This window comes from Diabrotica undecimpunctata, chromosome 8 (genome assembly GCF_040954645.1).
Source record: "Diabrotica undecimpunctata isolate CICGRU chromosome 8, icDiaUnde3, whole genome shotgun sequence".
Classification (NCBI taxonomy): Eukaryota; Metazoa; Arthropoda; class Insecta; order Coleoptera; family Chrysomelidae; genus Diabrotica; species Diabrotica undecimpunctata.
The window spans coordinates 51,187,621-51,210,304 of NC_092810.1; the positions used below are offsets into that span (position 1 = coordinate 51,187,621).

Sequence of the window (22,684 nt, forward strand, 5' to 3'; positions counted from 1 at the left end):
GGAAACAAATTGCAATATGTTCTAAACAACAACTTAAAACATAAACGAAGTTTAAAAATGCACCAATAACGAAGTTTTTCGATTTTTAAACATTTTAATTGCAAATTTTGAAAAACTAATTATTGTCAATTGGTTTGATAACGATAACACTAGTTTGTAAAATTGCCTATATGGCTGTAAAATCGCATAAAGTATATGTATAGTTACTTTATTTATTAAAATATTAGTATTTTGTGTATATATATATATATATATATATATATATATATATATATATATATATATATATATATATATATATATATATATATATATATATAGAAGCCATTTTAGATTATTGTTATTATATTATGAATTTTGTGGATATTGCGCATATTGGCCCTGTGTTCTCTTGCATAATATTATGTCCCGGCCTCTAGTTTTAATCGATGTATTTCGATAATCGGTTCAGAAAATATCAGGTTTTTAACATTTTTAATGTTTTTAAAAGTTCATTCATATTCATAATAGAGATTCCCAATAGTAAACAGTTGCATGTGAAAGTCAAACAGGGTCGTACTGAGATGTATCATATAATTTTTAAAAATATTTACTACTTGAAACTAAGAAAGTAAGAATTTCTTTTTTAAGTTAAACTGTGCCTAAAATTTAATATTCCATTGAAGAAAAAGGTATAAAATAAAATATTTATTAACTAAGATATACATAACAAGTATTTTGAAGTAGCATCATAAGTTTTTCAAAACATAAAAACATACCATTTAAACAATTCAGAGTCCGAGGAACTACTTGTGCTTTGCTTACTTGTCTCTGCAAGACAATTCCATCTCTGTCCATCAAAATGCTGTTTCGCTGACGACGTTGAAACTTGAAATTTATTTTTTTCAATAATTTAAAAAACATAGTTCTTTTGAAATTAGGCAAAACCGGATTTATAATAACAATCCCCAAAACTTTATCTATTGTGGGTATTTCATTTCGAAAAAAGAATTCGTGAATTATTCTTCTTATATCTTCTCTGTCAAATTCATCAAGCGAGTTAATAATATTTTTACAATGTTCATTTCTTTTGGGGTCGACAATGTTCCCATATTTTCATATTCTTAATATATTTTGGTACACTACGGCTATACACGCCTAAAATATATAGAAAGTAACAATACTTATTAAATAAAGTGAAAACGCGCATTCTAAAATATTAGAGAAACATTATCAGTACCTGTTTTATCTGCTACTCTAATAGAAATATAACGTAATCAAACTATTTACATACATAAACATTTTAGGCTCTTTTGCTCGTACCGGGAAAAGATTGGGTGTGGTTCTTTAAAATTCATATACAAGCTGTTTATATTGTCTTTAAAATTAAATTGAATTGGGCACCATAATTTAATAGTTTACCCTCTTAAGGCAACGAGCTTAGACAAAGAAATAAAATGAAAAATTTAAAACGAAGGTAAGCTTTATTATTTTATAATGAACAAAAAGTTATTAAAAGATTCTATCAGAATTACATCATCTCGGAAAAGAAATAAACAGTCTTTGTTTAGATATTAAATTACAAATGAGAAGTGCTTATACTAAACTAAAATCATGCTTTATCTCAAATTTCGAAATTAGTTCTCATAAAAAAATTCTATTATATAGGAGATATTTATATTATTATGTAAATATTTATGTAATTAAAAGACCATTAATAAATCACATCACTGTTATTTAGTTCTGAGATAATCTTCACTGTTCAATAAAAAAATATAAAATTGGTACAAGCTGAATTATCCAAATGCTTGTGTGGCTTGTAAAAAGGATATAATTTTTACCAAATAGGTACTCAGGCGGGGATTTCGGAACGTTGAATCCATCGGCAGCAGAACATAATATCGACCATAAAAATCTATAGGATGAGGTGGCCAAGAAAACGGGATATTCTACAAAAGGCACTTATACCAAATACAGGTAATCCTGCGAATTGTTGAGGGTGTCATGTAATGGCGGACAACTATACATTCTGGTTTCAGAACACATATCATAAATCCATAGCTATTAAGATAACATCGGGCCAATAAACATAGTTCTGTCAACTATTGGGCCTTCCGGTAAGGGTCGAAAATAAATATTTATTTGAAATATCTCATTCAACTCATTCTTCAGGGCAAAGTATTTGGAAAGAGAGGACCAGGGAGAAGAAGAATATCTTCGCTTCAAAACCCGAGAAAGTGGTTTAATACATCGACAACCGGACTATTCAGAATAGCAGCAAGCAAAGTTAGGATAGCCATGTTGATCGCCAACATCCGGAACGGATAGTCATCGTAAGAAGAAGATTTGAAATATAAAAGAAAAAAGGAATTTTTCGGCTTACCTAGTCAAGAGATGAAAGCAAGATTTCATCCTGTATGCTGGATGTTCAAAGAGAGAAAGGAAAGATAAATTGCGCTAACTTTAGCAGCGCTCGGTAACCGTCGCTTTTGGGGCCAAAGTCGGAAATATTATGAAATGCAGTTGGATCCTTGAGGTAATTTAGGTGCTTCCGCACTCGGCGGATAGATGGCGTGAGGAACATTAATTTGAACATTTACTAGAAATCATAATATGTAATAATTTTTTTAAACTTTGAAAAATAATTTGAAACTTTTGAAACGGTTACAGAAATAGATAGGTGCTTCCGCACTCGGCGGATAGATGGCGTGAGCAACATTAATTTGAATATTTACCAGAAATCATAATAAATTTTTGAAATTTTGAAAAATAATTTGAAAATTTTGAAACGGTTACAGAAATACGACTTTGTAGGCTTCTCCTGCATTTCCATTTTAAATAGATTTATGACCATTTAATTCGTTTTAACGTCAAAATATCCCTTTACTGGCATGTTTTAGCTGGACTGGGGGTTACATCAATCTCAAGGAGTTCGTCTGCTGTATCAGAGCTTGATATTTTTATTGTCCTATTTATCCCAAATAAGTTGATTAAGAGATGATAAAACTAGGTCATCAAAATGAAACTGCATTCTGTATACTTCTTCGAGTCCAGAAAAGAAAATCAAACTTTTCAAAACATCAATAAATTAAAATATTGGTTTCTCTTACCCAAGGGATTACCACAAGCTATTTTTACTTTGATGATTAAATACTTTGTTTTGGGGTACTAAAAGTTTACTAAACATTATAAAACTTATAAATAAGACGACCAGTAAATAACTTGAGAATAACGTGACAAAAACACAAAATCTATTAACTTATAATGTAACAAAATATACAAACCAACATATTAAAATTTGAATATAATCAGACTGAGCAGTTTGGACCTGTAAAATGATAATCATGCTTGTTCGAGGCGATAAATCATATTCAATTATATTAAATCAGGCCTCGATAAATTGTTGATGTTGATGGGAATATGCAATTTTTGTTTTACATGTTTTAATTTCTGTGTACTTTCAAAAACATGCTAACAAAAAACAAAAAATTTCAGGGTATATTTTTTGTTGCAGATTTTGGAGAAAGATGTAATCTCTAGGAAAATATGTACCAATTGCAGTAAAGTGGTTATTAAAATGCACGAATTCAGAGAGAGATCTATTAGGACTGACAAGTTTCTTAAGGTAAACTATAATTATTTTATTTTAATTCATTTGCCTAATATCAAGTATAAAAAGAATAGTCTAGATTTTTTTAACTCTTTTTGAATCATAAATTTGAGGCTAGTGACATACTTTTAATGCATGTTATAAAATTTTTGTTCCGTAAACTAGAATCTTGCTAAGATGCTTATTCAAATACTTTGTATCAATATGTGTGTTGCAGTTTCGCAACTGTGTCTAAACATTTGTAATATATTAACATACTTTTTGTTAGTTTTGATTCTTCCCGAAGTATATTTAAACAAGATTCCGTGTACAAAAATACAGCTGTGTTAAAAACTACACATTACAAGACGAGCCATCTGCAAAATGACACAGACGTGTGATAGAGATAAGAGACGAATTCCATATGCAAAAACACAGTCGAGTTTTATCTCCCAATCGACACAAATGTGTGTGTGGGTTAATAGCAGCGCTTCCTAGGGGACCTCGTTTCGTTCTTGGCTTCGGTCTTGTGAGAGAGACATTCGTTGTATGCAAGAAGGGTGGAGGCTTGTCCATTATCAATGCCTTGTGGTTCCTGTGTGTCCTTAAAGACGTCTTTTTCGATAACGGTTGGTGCTATCATTTCATTGGGTTAAAGTGCAATACACCATTTATCTTGTTGCTGCATGGATCAAGTACGTTTACTTGGTGCCAAATTATTACATATTGTGTCGCGATTTTGAACCTTTTGAAATTTATGTTGAACATTTTACTTTCTTGTTTTTATGCATTCTGAACATATTACATTTGTTGCGAATTCATTTTATTGTGCTGTACTTTATTTTACATTGTGTCACCCGTTGAGAATATTTTACGTTTGCTTAAAGATTTTTTACTGTATCGGTAATTATTATTCATTTGTTTGTATTAATAATTTTATTGATTTATTATTAATTGGCGACTTATTTTATTGTATTAATATCACTATTGTTGCGTAATATTTACGTGCTGATTTTACTAAATTGTATTAATTTTACTATTAATTAATTGTGTAGTGTTTTACTTATTTTCCTTTTGTACTGCTTTATTAATACTTATATATATTTCATCGAATTGTTTTGGATTGCATTTTGTGTGTCTTTATTAACAAGGCTGATTTATTTTACCACTGATTAATGATATCATTACATGTATCGACGTTTTTTTACCAGTTCTGAGATTTTTGTCTTTTGAGTGATTGTCGCCTGTACACTTTTGTTTTGTAAATTTATTCTTGGCTACAAATAAATATTGATTTTAACATATTTGTCACGTCGCAATTAATTTGTAGCTCTTTATATTTTTATTATATTTGAACGTATGTATATTTGTCTTTGGCTTTTCTCTCTCTCTTGTCGTTTCCTCATTGCTGAGGATCGTGATTTCCTACAATGCGGGCTGTCAATTCTCTCCATCTCTTGCGATTTTGGGCTGCTCTCATGGACTCGGAAAACGTCTCTCCAGTGGCTTTCTGTACTTGATCTGACCATCGGATAGGTGAGCGTCCTCTGCCTCTACGTCCTTCTACGTTTCCGCACACAATTAGTCTTTCTAAGTTATCATTGTCTCTTCTCGCAATGTAAAAAAAAACTTTAAAACATTTGCAAGACACTGAGAGGAGAGTCTGGTCTGAATGTTTAGCTCTTCGAGAATCGACTGATTGGATCTGTGCTCCGTCCACGAGACGCGTAGCATTCGTCTCCAGCACCACATTTCGAATGCGTCAATCCTTTTCCTATCCTCTGATTTTATTGTCCATGTTTCGGCACCGTAACTGAAGATTGAAAAAATGAGTGTCCGTACCAGTCTCATTTTGAGTTTTTTGGATAAAGAGCGGTCCTTCCATATTTTTGACAGTCGACTCATCGCGTTCTTGGCCATCCCTATTCTTATGCGAATTTCCGTATGGGAGGAGGCTGCATTGCTTAAGGAAGATCCTAGATACGTGAACTCGTCTACTTTCTCGAATTGATTTAGGGCGCCTGTTGTTTGGAGGATATTCGCGTGGTCCACAATCATGATTTTTGTTTTCTGATTATTAATCTTGAGCCCACACTTGTTGCTTTCGGTTTCTACTCTCTTTATCAGTCTCGACATCTCCTCTTTGGCTTTTATTTGATTTCAAATAGAGTTTATAAATAGTCTACTTGTATACAGTGATAAGTGTCTTACCACCCGGCTTTTTAACGTAAGAGATAGAAAACACATTTACCTTGTGAAATAAAAAGAGATGAAACTCATAGAGGTGGGAAATAATCGATAGAAACCTTAATTTACATTATATTACATTACCACTATCGATAGTCTCACACCTTTAGACGTTAGCTTCGAGCTAACTAGTATTAGAAGTGTTTAAAGTTGCTTTAAAACCCGGTAAAATAGCTGAAAGGATAGAAGACAGAATTAAGTTGTGAGATAGTACGAGATAAAGCTAGTTCTTAGACGTGGCTATTTGACTTCAGTCATAATTATACGGATGACCTCGAAAATATTTTATTTTAATAATTTCTGATGTTAGAATAAATGATTGAATAAATTAAGATATATTATAGTAAAAAACATTAATTAGTAGCGATTTTAAATTATAAATCTTTAAGTTTATTTAATAATAAAAATAACTCAACTGAAATATTTTACTAAACTATAGGTAGGTATGTTAAGTCCGAAAACAATTATTGTATGTGGAATTGGTGTAATAGTTAGAGGCGTGGTCTATTGACAAGAAGATTGGGGTTCAATTCACACAAAAAATTTTTGTTTTACTTAATCAAAAAATAATAGAAACTATGATACATATTTGGTAACAAGTTTTCGAAAAACTCATTATTTACAATTTATTCTTATTCCAATGTTATAAAATAGAAATACAAAATAATTCAAATTCAATTCCAGTTTTACAGTCTTCAGTTGTGAATGCAAAATAATCCGGCGAAGACTGTTTAATGTCAAATCCGTCACTAAATTCTCAGTGTTAATATCAATTCCTCTGTACAGGTAATGATTTTCAAAACAATTGACAACATTGGAATGGATGCGCGCGAACAGCTGCCTGCTTTACAGCTAACCAAATCATCAAGCCATCAAATAATAACATATCAAGTGTTTTTGCACGGTAAACAGAAACTTGTTATTGAAAAAACAATTCGTGAAAATGGTTTTAACGGTCGAGGAAAAAGTGCAAATTGTTGTTTGGCATGTGAATGAATTATCAGACAACATGATTAGACAACAATTTGTAAATATGTTTCCAAATAGGCCGGCTCCAGCACGATCAACAATTCAGTCTATTATATTTTTTTACTTATGGATCCGTGTTCGCTCTAAGAGGAGTTCGTAGACGAAGGGAGGTAAATCCAGATTTGAAACTAAGGGACACTTTGATTTGTGCAAGTATTGAGCAAAATCCTACCCAATCAACATCTCGTCTCGGAGATATATGGAATTTCAAGATTTAGAGTAGGTAAAATTTTGAAAAGACATGGATACCGTCCCTATAAACTTCATAAATCCAACGAACAATTCCCTGGGGATCAATATAGACGTTTAGAATTTTGTCAAACTGCAATGGAAATGTCACATCAAGATGAACATTTTTTAGAGAACGTTTTGTTCACCGATGAATGTACGTTTTCATTGCATAGTCGTCACAATTCAATGAATGCACGGTATTGGTCTCGAGGAAATCCTCGTCAGATTTATGTCGCTCGTATCCAGCGTCCTCGAAAAGTAAATGTTTGGGGAGGCATAATAGGGAATCATGTCATTGGTCCATTTTTTATAGACGGTATGTTGACTGGGCGGAAATACTTGGAACTTCTGCAAAATCAAATTGTCCCAGCCCTTCTTAATTTACCAATACCTTTCGATTCCATATGGTTTCAATACGATGGTTGTCCTGCATATAATTCTCGCATCGTCAGTGAATATCTCAGTGTGACTTTTCCTAATCGATTGATTAGTGGCCACGGAGATATTTTTTGGCCTACAAGATCACCTGATCTTGCACCTTGTGATTTTATGTGGGGATATATCAAGTCCAAACTATATGGAATTGAAGACGATAGGCCTAATTCTCTCCAAGAATTAAGAGAAAAAATCTCTGATTCAATGAGAGGTATTAGTCTAGAAACATTAACTAATGTTAGACGAAACTTTTATAATAGATTGGGTTATTGTTCTGCTGCTAATGGAGGCTTATTCGAACATTTTTTGTAAATACATTTCATTAGAATAAAATACGTTTATTTAGAATATTTTTGTAGAATTTCTACTTATTTAAACATTTTTTGTAAGTACATTTATTTAGAACGTTTTTTTATGTTTGAAGAATTTTTACTTTATTTTCGAAAGTACGACATTGTTTTTTCAATAAGATTTTCATGTTTTACTATAAACACTTCTAATAAAGACTGAAATAAATGTTTAGTGATTTAAAGCAAAATGATATATCTGCATAATTTCAAATTTAATTTTTAAAAAAGTAAAACCTTCGTGTGGGATTCGAACCCTGAGCGCCTGCATGAGAACATCGTGCCTTGAACTCTGATCCATCAGACTTTTATAATTCTTTAGTGACAGTTTGGGTTATTGTTCTGCTGCTAATGAAGGCTTATTTGAACATATTGTAAATATGTTCGTTTATTTACAATATTTTTTTTATTTTTGTAGAATTTTTATTTATTTAAACATTCTTTAAACGTTCTTTTAATTTTGAAGAATTTTTACTTTATTTTCGAAAGTAGGACGATACTGTTTTTTTAATAAGATATTTATGTTTAACTTTAAACACTTCTAATACTAGTAACGACTGACATAAATGTTTAGTGATTCAAAGCAAAACGATCTCATTCAAACGTTCGAACTTTCAAAAGAAAACCACATGTGGGTTTTGAACTCTAATCGTCTGTGTCGCAGTGTCGAATTCTTACCACTAATCCACGAAGGATTGATAATTATTCCGTGACAAGAGTGTATAAAACTCCTCAACTCATAGTAGAAATTATTCTTGGTTAATAATTTAAAACTTTAGATTAAATAATCACTATTAATTATTCATATTATTAATCAGTTTTTACTTTATGCGAAATTAAAAAATGGAAATACGTCACACATACGACGTTACACATAATAATTATGACCGAGGTGATTTAGCTCGAAGCTAACATCTAAAGGTGTGAGACTATCGATAGTGGTAATGTAATGTAAATTATAGATTTCTATCGATTATTTCCCACCTCTACGAGTTTTATCTCTTTTTATTTCACAAGGTAACTGTGTTTTCTATCTCTTACTTTAAAAAGCCGTGTGGTAAGACATTCATCACTGTATTATTTTTCTATAGGAATATACATACCCAATGCGAAAGGGAGAAACCAGCGAGTTGTAGATTGAACATAATATCTTCTCTTCCCTTTCTGATGACCTCAGTTGTTATATAGAGGTCATGTATGTGCAGAACGCAACATAATAATTGTCTCTGTCACGAGACCGAAGCGAAGTCACCTAGGAAGCGCTGCTATTAACCCACACACACACATCTGTGTCGATTGTGAGATAAAACTCGACTGTGTTTTTGCATGTGGAATTCGTCTCTTATCTCTAACACACATCTGTGTCATTTTGCAGATGGCTCGCCTTGTGTAGTTTTTAACAAAGTTCCATTTTTCTTACACGAAATCTTGTTTAAATATACCACGGGGAGAATCAAAACTAACAAAAAGTCTCTTAATATATTACAAATGTTTAGACACAGTTGCGAAACTGCAACAATGTGTACTAGACATACGTCTGACGATTTTGTTTTCAAATTTGTATTTAAAAGATGTAATGATCAATAATCGTTAAACTATAAAAAATAATCATTGAATCATTTTTGTTTTCAGGAAAAATGTATCGAGCACTTAAGAGCGACGGAAATGAAAATTCCCAACACCAATGTCACGATTACAACAAGAAAACTACTAAAAAACGAAAAAGTAGACGATTCCAATCATAATAATCACAATATCTGCAAAAATGAGTTAGATGAATCGAAACAAGATGAGAATAATAGTTATTCCCATAATTCAAGTATACCTAGGAAAGTGTCGGTTCATAAATCAGTGTCAGAACTTTTTTCTCGTCATCCGAACATTAAATTACGTACTGATGTTCTGGTTTTCGATGTCAATCCTTTTGTTAGCTTAAAATTAGACGAAGTAGAAAAATACTGTAATGCTAATAATATAAATTTAAAATTAGCTACTAAAAGAGCAATGGAAGTAAATACTGCCCGTAAAAAGACTAGACCGTTACATAACAAAAATATCTCGAATTCGAATAGTTCTTCAGAAACAAATATTTCAGAAGACAAAATAATTAGTCCGAATAATCTGAAAAGCGATAAAGATCAGTTGAAAGTGAGTCCCATTAGTATTAAGCTCGTAGATGATCGGTATAATTTTAAAGTAACTCCTGTTAGTATCAAACACACTGATGATAACGTAAAGTTTACAATTATTTCTAAAGACTCATCTAAACGCAAAAGGGAAGGTAGTGAGAGTGAAGAGACCATTGCTGCCAAAAAAGAAAGCAAAATTAAAAGAAGAAGATTATCTTCGAGTGACTTTACATCCGATACAGACCAAACTAATCCAACATTATTTGAAACTTTAAAATTAAAACCCAGTCAACCTTCAACGAAACAAACAAAGGCTCATAAATGCAATATTTGCTTAACAATTCACAAAAACGCAAAGACTCTTAAGCTTCATTATCAGGAACATTTTTGTTGCAGTTTTTGTAAAGCAAGATTTAGACTAATCGAACGTAGAGTAAGCCATGAAAAGAAATGTACCGTAGGTCACGCTTTAAATAGTAAACTATACGTCGAATTAACTAGAGTTGATTTGGATTCAAATATTAGAAACAAATATCTTACTTGTAATTCTGTCATTAACGAAAATAGTACACATTGTAACGAAGTTATAGTATTATCCGACGATGATGAACCAGTTATTAAGTCTACTAGCGTATCTAATTCTTTCATATCGAAATCTAATTCTGGTTTATCAGTAGGTATAACTGACGCCCATAATATTCAAAGTAAAGTTAATATGCCGGTAACAGCAGTTGCATCTGAATCCAGTAATATTGAGAAAGTGATTAATGAATGTGAAACGGAATTGAACAAATTTACAACATATTCCTCAGCTAAATCGAACACATTTCCACAGTCCCCTGCTACAGTCGAAAACAACGTAATTTTACCTCAAACCGAGGTATCAAACCCTCTTAATGCAGATGTGTTGCCAGTTCAATATTCAAGCACAGCAATAGTGAGGCCCGAAATTAGAATAAAAAACGACAATTTACTAAATACCAATAATTTAAATAGTTCCGATATTACTTTACTACAAGAATTAGTACGGCACGCAAAACGAGACAATAAAATGTTTTTAAAAAAACCAACTACTGAGGATATAACTAGAAATGGGACGATGAAAAATATGTTTTTGCAATTAGGCGTGTATAAAGTTCCAATAAATATTCGACATGGTGAACATTGTGTAACCATCTCTGAACCAGAACCTGGCATAAACAAAGGGGTAACAATGTGGAATGACATAAAACCATTGCCCTTACTTAATAAAAAGACAAATATGGATATCACTAATATAACATTGAGACCAAGTCAAACTGTACCCATAAGTACTGTAAAGAAAAATAATCCGGCGACGTTGCAACATAGTGTTTCAGTCCCGATTATTTTGAACGGTACAGTATCAAGAATTCATCAAACGCTAGGAAATATGTTAACTCCCAATACCCAGTATTCCAAAACGAATTGTGCATATCCAAATCAAACAATAGTATCTAGTCCTAATATACCTTCACAATCTTCCGTAACGGTAACATCTCCTAATGGTGTTCGAACCGTTTTTTCCCAACGTTTTACCCCCAATTTTCTTATTACTTCAAACGCACACGCACTCAATTCTACGAATAATAATTCACCACTGAATAGTAATGCCACTTCTCCACAACTAGTTCCTCATAATCTAAACAGCGCAATAGTTAATAACGCTACAAATAATTCTCGACTAGAATTTGTATCCCTGCCAAGTACATCAATTAGTTCAACTAATGGTATTTCTCAAGTTTTTAAACCACATGGCGGTGTCGTTGTGACAAATAGTCGATCACTTTTAAGAACAGCTTCAAATCCTGTAGTAACTGATCATAATATTACCACCTACAATCGTTTGAGTACTCCACCTAACCAAAACAATGTGCAATTTGCATATTCCAATAGTAATAATCGACAGATTACTGCACCTATGTTAAATAACCAGTGTGTCATACTTAATGCTACAGTCGCAAATGCTAGTACAACTCCGAATGCAATTACAAGCAATAATATTCAACAGAATATATTGAACACAACAAGTGTTATGTCAAATAATAGTACAAATAATAATTATAGTACGTCTAATGCTCCCTATGAAACTTCTGTTGCACCTAATAATTTCACTTTTTCCAAACCCATCATTAGAGTTAAAAATATATGTGAATTAAAATAAATTATTGTCATTAAATGGATTTTTATATTTTTATATTATATTATATTTATAATAATAAATTATTACTGCGTAGTTTTTTTATTACCTCTAAGATATCCAGATTCCGTCCAGATAAGATATAATTTATTATTAAATGGTCGAAAGGTCATCTCGTGGGTGAGTAATATCTAGTACATGGCTTCCTAAACTTATTCGTACTGTGACGGCCTTGGGACTTTTGTATTTTTTTGCAACGCCCCCACAACCCAACCCCCAATAATACTTACCAATTTTAGTACTAGCCTAGTAACAGGTTATAGTTATAACAAAAACACTATTTGAACCTTTAGTAAAAGGTATAAATAAAATACCCAAACGGGCTATATCACAAATACAGAACGTTTTCGGAATGTAAATTCCATCATCAGTGTAACGTGAAAGTAATTAACCACTTTGTGATACATGGTATACAGCCAGCTACAAGAACTTATTTGAACATTTATATTTTTTATTAAAATTTAAGAACGAAATCAAAACATAGGCACAAAAATGAAAAGGGATAATTATTTATGTAACTGACTGGTTAATGTGAAGGATGTGCTTGCTTTTTTGAGCACAGCTTATGCAACCGGACCTCCAGTTTAGAAATTGAAACTCCCATTTCTTTTTTAAGTTTATGTTTAACTTGTACTTGTTTTTAATTGCAGAAAAGCTCGTTACGCACAAGTAGGAAGTCGCAAATGGTAATAAAACCTTTATTGCAGCAGTGCTGATGGCATGATATTCGTGAGAAAGTGAGCTCCAAAATGCAAACAGTTTGTCCTTGTCGTATTGAAGCTTTAGGCTGGAATCACAGGACAATTCTGTCAGTTGTTCTGTATGTAGATACGTGTAAAATTCGTTTCTTAATTCGTATACACGTGCGAGTACGTTGCGTTTAGACAGCCAACGAGAGTTGCAATAATAAATTAAAGAGGTGTCCTTGGCCTTCATTTCTTCACAAACTTTATGGAAAAGTCTTGATTTCACGGGTCGTGTTTTCATGTAGTTCACCACTTTAATAATGCTATCCATCACAATACTTAATTCAGGTGTAACGTTCTTTGCTGCTAAGGTCTCTCTATGTATGACAATGTGTCCATTTTACACTTGAAGCCTTGGTTTTGATTTTCTACTCTTTTGAATATAAGTATCCATTGTTGATAGCAAAAAATCCCCGCGCGTAATAAAACAAAACAAAAGCTTGACTAACTGACATAAAATGCGCAACAGTAGGAAACACGGGGAAGGGGAGCCGACCGGATAATTTTCGAATTGAACAATTTTTGGAATAATTTTGGATAATTCAAGGGTCTATCGACTTTGTTTTATTTTTTATTTGATTTATTTATTAATACATATATTTTATACTCATTTAAAGTAAAATAAACATATTTTCTGTATTAAAAGTCCGCGCTGACACGCGACGCACAGTTTGGGAAGCCCTGATCTAGTAAATATCAGTTTTTTGAATGGGAAATAAATTTAATCGCAAAAGTTGCACCACCAAAACTTATGCTCATTATGATAGTTGATTTTCTCATGAATGGATAAGCGGATTCCGCCAATTTTTGTTTTATGTTTCTTTGGTATTTACACTGTTGGGCAAAGGTTTATTTAAACTTCTCTTTTGGGCTTATACCGAGTGGAAAAAATTTTTTTTCTTATGTTAACTGTGAGACACCCTTTCTGAAAGACAAGGTATAAGGGTAGGTTTGCATTGATAATCTCCTTTTACCCTATGACGGCCGATATGCAATTAAGATATGATCAATGGGGCGTTAATATTTAATTCCGATCGCTTGAAAAGTAAAAATATTTTATTTTCAGTAATAATATTGGATTTTACTGTATCGGATTTGTCGACATCAAATGTTCATAAAGGTCTCTATAAGTCTCTATTTTGCGTAGAGTGAAAATTATACGAATGGTTTTGCATGCAGTAAAATTGGAAAATACTTGACAAGTTGCTGGTATGTCCAAATTTGAATAAAATACATCCAAGACTTTACTTTCTGCAGACACTGTATCAAATATAACCTTGAAACAAATTGGCACTAAATCACTTCCGAGTTTTCAGCAAAACAAAAGGTTTAAACACGTGTAGTTCAGTAATTAATACCAAAGCTATTGAGAGTATGCAGTCCAGTGATTAGACCAAAGGTATTTTGATATATATTTTAAAGTATTCGAAAGAATGGTGGTGTTATTTGTTTAATTTTATAAAGAAGTCTTTTATTTTAAACCTTATCAAAGGCTTAATTTACACCTAGTGATATCGTTGGGCAATATTCCTTTTCTTCTAATGCGGAATTGCTTATATTGGTTATTCGGTGACATTGCTGGATAGTTGAGTGTTCTCGTCGAAATCTAAACTGATCATTTGGTATCCACTCTGCGCCAGTGCCAGTATTCTTTTTATTAAAAGTTTTTCTAGTAATTTGGAGATTGTTGATAACAGACTGAAAGGTCGATAAGATGAAATTTCACTAGGATCCTTTCCTGGTTTTGGCAATAAAAGTATTTGTGCAATTTTTATATTGTTAGGCCAATAATTACACATTAATATTGCAATAAATATATATTTAAGGATTACTATACCCCTTTTGGGCAATTCCTTTAGCATTTTTTGCTGTTATTAGGTCAATTCGTGGTGACTTTTTGATATTTAGTCTCAAGATTTTCTTTAAATTCTTTTGGCGTTGTTAGTCTTATAGCTTTGTTGATGATTATTCTGAATTTAAATAATTAATAATTTTTTAGATCTTCTTCATTGTTGTGTGGTTGGAATACTGTTGCTAAATGTTCAGCAAATAATTCTGATTTTTCTTTATCGCTTCTTGCCCATTGGTTCTGTGTGTTTGTGGTTTTCGCACTATTGGCGGAATTGATTTAGGTTTTAACCCATTAGCGCCTGAATTATTTTTTTGTTAAATATTTGTATAAAATTTGTACAAAATACAAACATTAGTAAATCAGCCGAAACAGCTGTAGTAATAAGAGGTTAAAATACATTTTGTGGAAGTTTTGAAAACAAAGTTTTCGGCGTTTTATTGTTACATAAAATGAATTTCCGTCAAGTAACGGTCGAATCCATCAATCAATTATTAGTAAATTAAACAAATTTTGTTTTTTTGTTACTTGGTGAAAAATTCTTCTAATAATTTAATTTTATCTGACTCATTTATATTGACAATTCAGACATACATTATGCATTTTAAAGTAGAAGACTTTAAAATTATATTGCCAATATTGTTGCGTTCCTGGGACGACTTTACTTGTAAGATAGTTCATTCGATTACATGAAATCAACTTTAACTTGAGACTATTCGTCATTAGAATATTGCGTTCATGGGACGACTTTACTTATAAGATAGTTCATTCGATTACATGAAATCAACTTTAACTTGAGAATATTTATTTATGCTAAATGAGACCAATTGTGTCGCGAATTCCTCGGCAGAATGTAGTAGGATCTGGTTACCCATATTGGAAGAGGAAGTTATTAAAAGGAAAATACCAGTATTGGTAAGTCAGTAACATATAGAGGATACATCATTTATGTTTTTTAAATAACAAACATATAAAATCGGAATTTGGTGTTTATTGAAGGTAAACTAAATGCACAATCAAATACTTACCATGTCGGGATAGTATTATGAGGTTTTTTTCCTGGTTTTTCCCTCATAATTTACTATGGAATCACTAACAGGAGAATTTTACTGTCATCGTGGCATGTATTTGTCTTTTTAAAGACGAATTACATGTTATGATCTTTTCTGACGGATATTCTCAAGTTAAAGTTGATTTCATATAATCGAATGAACTATCTTATAAGTAAAATCGCCCCAGGAACGCAACTCAACAATATTGGCAATATCATTTTAAAGTCGTCTACTTTAAAATGTATAATGTATGTCTGAATTGTCAATATAGATGAGTCAGATAAAATTAAATTAGAAAATTTTTTCACTAAGTAACAAAAAACAAAATTTGTTTAATTTACTAATGTTTGTATTTTGAATACGATTTCCGAAGTGGAAATTGAAACGTCAATAAACGTACTTTAACCTTTAATTGTGGCTTATTCCCATTTAAATAGTCATTATTTCTTTTATTTTAAAGTTATATGTATATTTATATAAACTTAGTAAAAATTTCGTTATTTTTTGAAAGGGGGCCCTTACAGGACCCCGTGTTAATATGATCACGCTAGGCATGACTCACAAAAATACTCTTTCTGATAAAAATTTATTTTTGATTATATTTTATGAAAAGTTTCGAAACAATCGGTACAGAGTCAGACATTACACTTGCCACATTGTGTTCGAAAAGTTTTTTTGCAGTCCAATCTACATCACCGTCTTCTGTTACAAGGCTCCACCAAATGATTTCTTTCATCAAGTCTTACCTCTCTGCAAACTTTGCTATCTAGTTCAGATTTGAAACCACGCGGACGATCAGCACCTTTGGAAGCAACACCATATTTCTGCAAAATAACCAGAACGATGCTTCTTCTAAAATCCAGTTGAGGCATATCACAACCAGATTTTCTTTTTAACACCCAGGCTTTTTAACCTCCGGAATGGATGCATCCAAAAACCATGTAAATATTGGCCACCACCACTTTTACCACGAATAGATAATCGGTAACATGAAGTATTTTGGTCCATTTTATCTTCTTCTTAAGGTGCCTTCTCCGTTACTGAAGGTTGACTATAACTACAGCAAATTGCTCTCTATCTTGAGCTGTTTTTAGTATCGAATGTGTGTCCATGCCTGTCCAGTCTCATACATTCTTCAACCAGGAGCATTTTCTTCTCCCTGGATCTCTTCTTCCTTTCACTTCCCCTTCCATTATAAGTCGTAGGAAGTTGTATTTTTCTCATATGTAAATATGTCCTAGATAACTCGTTTTTCTGTTTTTTACAATATCTAGGAGTTCTCTCTCAGTACCCATTCTTCTTAGCACCTCGTTGTTTTTATCTATACCGTTTTATCATTTATCATTACCATTTTATCTATACCGCCCATATGCTTGTTGTAGTAAGTAAATAGTGATGGACGCCTGACTGAATTTTTTTTCTGTTAAATTATCGATATTAATATGCATAGGTAAACTTTTAAATTGATTTGGAAGTGTCAAGCATTTGTACCAAGGATGCAGCACACTTTCCAAATTTATTTTCGTAGTCATTATTGCTATGAGGGTTTTTACCTTGGTAAATGTCAAAATTGATAAGATAGCCATCAGAAGTATTTAGACTCCATACTTTATATCCAAATCGAATAGGTTTATTTCAAATTCACTGCTTGCAACCGTGCTTACCAAAATATTCTATCAATGACTCATCAAAACTAATATGTTGTTCGGGATCATACAGTTCTGCAAATTTATTATGTAATATATTTGCCAAGGGTTTTAGTTTCAACATAGTTTCAACATTTTATCCGTTGACGGAAAATTATTATCTGCAAGGTGTAAATATCGTGAAATTGCAATAAAACGATCCCTTCTCAGAATTGTAAACAAATTCATTGCGCAGATACCCTTGTCAGTTCCAATAGTTTCTCTTTGAAGGTACTGTATTGTAACCAGACAAAATTAGTATGGCTAAGAAAACTTGAATCTCTTTAGGAATCACATTGAAATCTGAACAATTTTTTAAGCAGCATACTTCTTACGTTCTTCACAAAAAAGTCGCAAAATGTTGCCATCTATAATCAAGCGAAGTATATCATATAGACTTGAATCTTTGTATTTTGTATAAGGAGGAGAAAGAAAATCGGAAAAGGGTGATAGTATATCACCTGCTATTAATTCAGTGTCTAGATAAGCTGGCAGATTTTTGATAGAATTCCGTATGGTTTCAACTACTTCATGAACCGAGTCATTTATTTGCTATTCATCCCCCTCATATTCTAACTAATCCTGAGTCTCATTATATGAATGCATCACAACTACCGGTTAGGTTATCAACTAGTCCTCCTTCCTCATCACAAGAGTCCTCGTCAGTTAGTACATTTGGATCTGGATGCTCTATAAATATTTCATTTAAATCTTGATCGTCGTCGTTTTCAACCAAGCAGTAGAAAGGGTACCACTGTATAACACTTTGACCTTTGGACCCACCGCGATACAACCCCTAAATCGCAGCCCCTAACACCGCAACACTCATGATTGCAACCTCGAAGCCGACATGTGGAGGGGTGTTAATCGTATCATTTTTATTTAATGATATAAATTCTAAATACATTTAAAGTTAATAACAATTAAACAAAAAGTTTCTCCTAGCGAGGCCTCGAACCGAGATCCAGCACTTCCGAAGCAACGTACATATTGCTAGACTACGCACTCAATCGATATTTTTGTTCTCAATAATCGGTATAAAAACAACAATGAGGATTACGCGTATCAGAATCTCGAGCAGAGTCGAAATATATGTACTTGTATATATGGCCTATTTAAATTTTATATAAATTACAAGTTAATAACAACTAAACAAAAAGTTTCTCCTTATGAGGAGCATGCCGACGTCCTCGATATTGGTTGTCGATAACAGGTATAAAAACAATGAGCGCTTTCTCGAGCAGAGTCGAAATATTTAATTTGTTAATAAGAAAAAAATTTGCGGGATTGATAAAATATATTATGTACTTTATGTTAGATTTAGTTATAATACCGCAAAGGATCCAGAGAAAGATAAAACGAATTACCGTGTGAAAAATAAATATTTTAAAACAGCGACTTGAAAGCCGATATGTGATATGAAAACCACAAGCCGTTATTTGTTGTAAAAGAATTGACAATTTTATTTTTTTGAAAATAATTCTGCCGGAGATAAGCGCAAACTCGGCGTAGGTGCCGATAAAAATTTTAAAAGACAAACAACGAAAATTATCCACTTGATATGACAGGAAGTACGGAAAACCGCAAACCCCCTGTAGTTAACAATAAGGTATACAAATAGTTCACACTATTACGATTTACATATTATATTCGGTATGTGATACTTTTATTTGTTTATGAATAAGTAGAGAATTGTATATACAGGTAACCTGTTATTTAAGAAATAGTCTCAAAGCCTAATAAATAAAAAAAACAGCTATACTGTATAGTAAAAACATGCATTTTACTTACCGTACTTCTGTGTATACAAGACTGTTATATCACAAAGCCAAGGAGCCATGAGTAACCAGAGATGTGTACCTTTTGAGTAGGTACCTAAAACTGAAGCGTCTTGTGAGCAAGACTCAGTATGTATATTCTAAACCAAATTATATTTCTCAAAAAAAAAACTTCAGAAGGAGGAAAAAAGGAGAATGGTAAAGGAATAGGAAAACAGGTATTCCCACCAACCTCCCCTGTTAGTCAATAAGCCGACAGTGCAGCATCTTGTGCAAAAATTTTGTTAAATATAGGATTAACAAGCACCTAACAAAAAGCGTACAAATATTTGGCGATAAACCGTATTCATGGCAAAGATGAAAGTAGCCAAAAGACGAAAGTATGTCAAAAAGACCTTTGTTCAATATATAATAAAAAATATTGTTCAATATAGACAGCTATAGCGAGGCTTGAGATGCTTTCTGGAAATTTATTTAACAAAAAAGCACAACGTTTTTGGAGAACGCCAAGAGCCATAGGAAAAGATACTGAGGAGGTTACTATATAATTTAGTCATATAGAAAACAAAACACAGAACCTGCCCATCAGGAGTAAAATTACGTAAAAGTACTGAACTGTATTTATAAATCTAATTTATTGACTTTATTTTCTTATAAAATGTTCGACACTTTACAACACTTCATGAGCTTATTTACATACCTTTATTTATTTAATCTACATAGAAAACACTTAAATATTAATTTATATACACTTAAATAATTTATTTAAAACATTCACACCGGTTACAATTTAAATAGCCGCGCGAACAATTTATTAATCGGTACTTGTTTTGACTGTCCTGTTAAATCTCCAATCGTCCGTTTAATACCTGATTCGTTTGTCTAGAAATATCTGCCGGTTTCTTTAACCTTTGGTCGGGACGCCAACGATATTATTCGATCCTCATCTCGAAAGTTCCAATAGCAGGTATATGCGACGACCCGGTTTGACTCACATTAATCGTAATAGTACGTAAAGACGTAGGCAAGGTGCGAAAGTATTGCAATTAATGCAGTTTTTTGTATTTTATAACAAGCAAAAAAATGACATGACCGTAAAAAATGGCCTATAGTATTATTACAATATTATAGACATTAGGTGTGAAAACGATAAAAATACGGTCTCAAGTAAAATACTCATTTTCTTCTTCTACAAACATACTCAGTTACATACTCGTCCACAATATGTTCATCATACGTCAGTGACTCCAGATTTTCATGTGTCGATTGGTCTTACAATAGCGTATCTGGGGGAGGTGTATCCGGTTTCGTAGTTTGTGTTCCTGTAGTCTTTGTAACCACCATTATAGGGGGGTGTATCCCGTTTTGTAGTTTGTGTAGCTGAAGTCTTTGTGGTCCTCGTTATGGTTTTTTTCTGGGAAGATAGGATACCGTGCTTTATGTAGTACCTTTGTGGCCGTCATTATTGGCTGTATTCTTTGTAACAGCTGGAGACGGTGTATCTGGTTTTTAGTCATAATAGAACCTGACCGTCAAGGATTACGTAAGTAAAGTTACGTAAAAGTGCGTAAAGACGTAGGCAAGGTGCGAAAATAGTTGTTATTAATGCAATATGAGAATGTTGTTATTCCTAGTGAGGGTGCTGGAATTCCTGAATTGCAACAGTAACGTCAAGAATGATGACGAGACATGCTTTACGAGGAGTGTTATATCGGCATTATAACCGACAACTAAACATACGGATTTAATGACATCTTACCCGCAGTACTCGAGCATATTAAAACTCAAAGGTATTCAGTGACCTATACAGTGGAAAATTCAGAAATTTTTATCGGGGGATCATGTACCAAATCAATGAGAAGTTATTAAAACCCAAATACCCTACGGGTGCAAAGAAGGGTACAACATTACGGGGTCTTAAACTTAAACCAAAAAAAAATTAAACCCACATACTCTATGAAATCAAGTGTACAAGACTATTAAACAAAAGGAAAGTTATTAAAATATAAATACTGAAAAATCAAGGACTGTCAATTTAAACTAGGTATTTTTAAGACAATTAATTTAAATCAAGAACAAACCAAGGGTAAATGAGTATAAATCAAAGTTAAGTAATTTAAATGCAATAACTCAATGTAAGTGTAAACATTAATGAATGTAATAAACATTATTAAACTTATTGCTATACGGAGTGGAAACATGGACTCTTGGAATTATAAGTATGAGGCGTATAGAAGCCTTTGAAATGTGTGTTTTTTGAAGGATGCTGAAGATTTCGTGCACAGAGCACGTGACCAACAACGAGGTGCTGAGAAGAATGAGGACTGAGAGAGAACTCCTAAATTCTGTAAACCAACAGAAAAACGAGTTATCTAAGACATATTTACAGGGGAGCAAAATATAACTTTCTACGACTCATAATGAAAGGGAAAGTAGAAGGAAAACGAGGTCCATTAAGAAGAAAATGCTCCTGGTTGAAGAATGTAAGAGACTGGACAGGCATGGACACACATTTAATACTAAGAACAGCTCAAGGTAGAGAGCAATTTGCTGTAGTTATAGCCACACTTCCGTAATGAAGAAGGACCTTAAGAAGAAGTGTAAACAGAATTTTATTTAAATTAATTTATTCAACAAAAAAAAATGTAATTTAAGAAGAGATATTTCTATAATTAGGCATATTAGGCTACAAATGAGTGAAATATTTTTTTACTCGGTATTGAAACAGCTGGCAACGAGTGGTAAATAAGAGTTCAGTGATTAAAAATACTATAAGAATAAGATAAGTAAGTATTATATAATTTCATAAAATGTATTGTTTTCGCTTATCCGATGGGTGCTAAACGAGTTAACCTTTCCTCCCAAGTTCTATTTCTAAGCCAAGTCTTTAGTGCAAGTAATATTTGCAGAAATATTCTGATATTTGAATACATATGAATATCGAATTAGCCTTCTTCGGTCCATCTTTGGACATAGGCTTCTCCAATCATTTTCCATTCTTCTCTATCTGTCGCTACAGTCATCCACCTATAGCCCACGTGCTTCTTGATATCATCTGCCCATCTCATTTGGGGCCTTTCTCTGCTTCGTTTATATTTCCACGGTCTCCAACTTATAAGAATTTTGTTCCATCGATCTTATTTTTGTCTTATATTGTGTCTGGCAAATCTCCATTTCAATTTTGCAACTTCTACTTTTGTTTTTCTCTTATCCACTCGTTTCTATTTTTATCCATTAGCCTTATGTGTAACAGTTTTCTTTCCATTGCTCTTTGGGTTTTTATGGTTTTGTCCATGTTTGCTTTGTAAATGTCCACGTTTGGAACCAAAAGTGAGAACAGGGAGTACGCATTGATTGTATACTTTGGTCT

General features: G+C 32.6%; 1 protein-coding gene across 3 annotated transcripts in view; it reads left to right on the forward strand.

The window, feature by feature from the left end:
- The window catches only part of LOC140447531 (uncharacterized), a 28,519-nt gene extending 16,281 nt beyond the window's left edge, over positions 1–12,238 (forward strand). For all 3 annotated transcript variants that reach the window (XM_072540230.1, XM_072540232.1, XM_072540231.1), the window contains exons 2-3: positions 3,494–3,604; positions 9,490–12,238. In XM_072540230.1, coding sequence (XP_072396331.1) covers positions 3,494–3,604; positions 9,490–12,168 — 2,790 coding nt within the window. In that variant the 3' untranslated portion in view covers positions 12,169–12,238. The remainder of the gene's footprint in view (positions 1–3,493; positions 3,605–9,489) is intronic.
- The last annotated feature ends 10,446 nt before the right edge of the window (positions 12,239–22,684 follow it).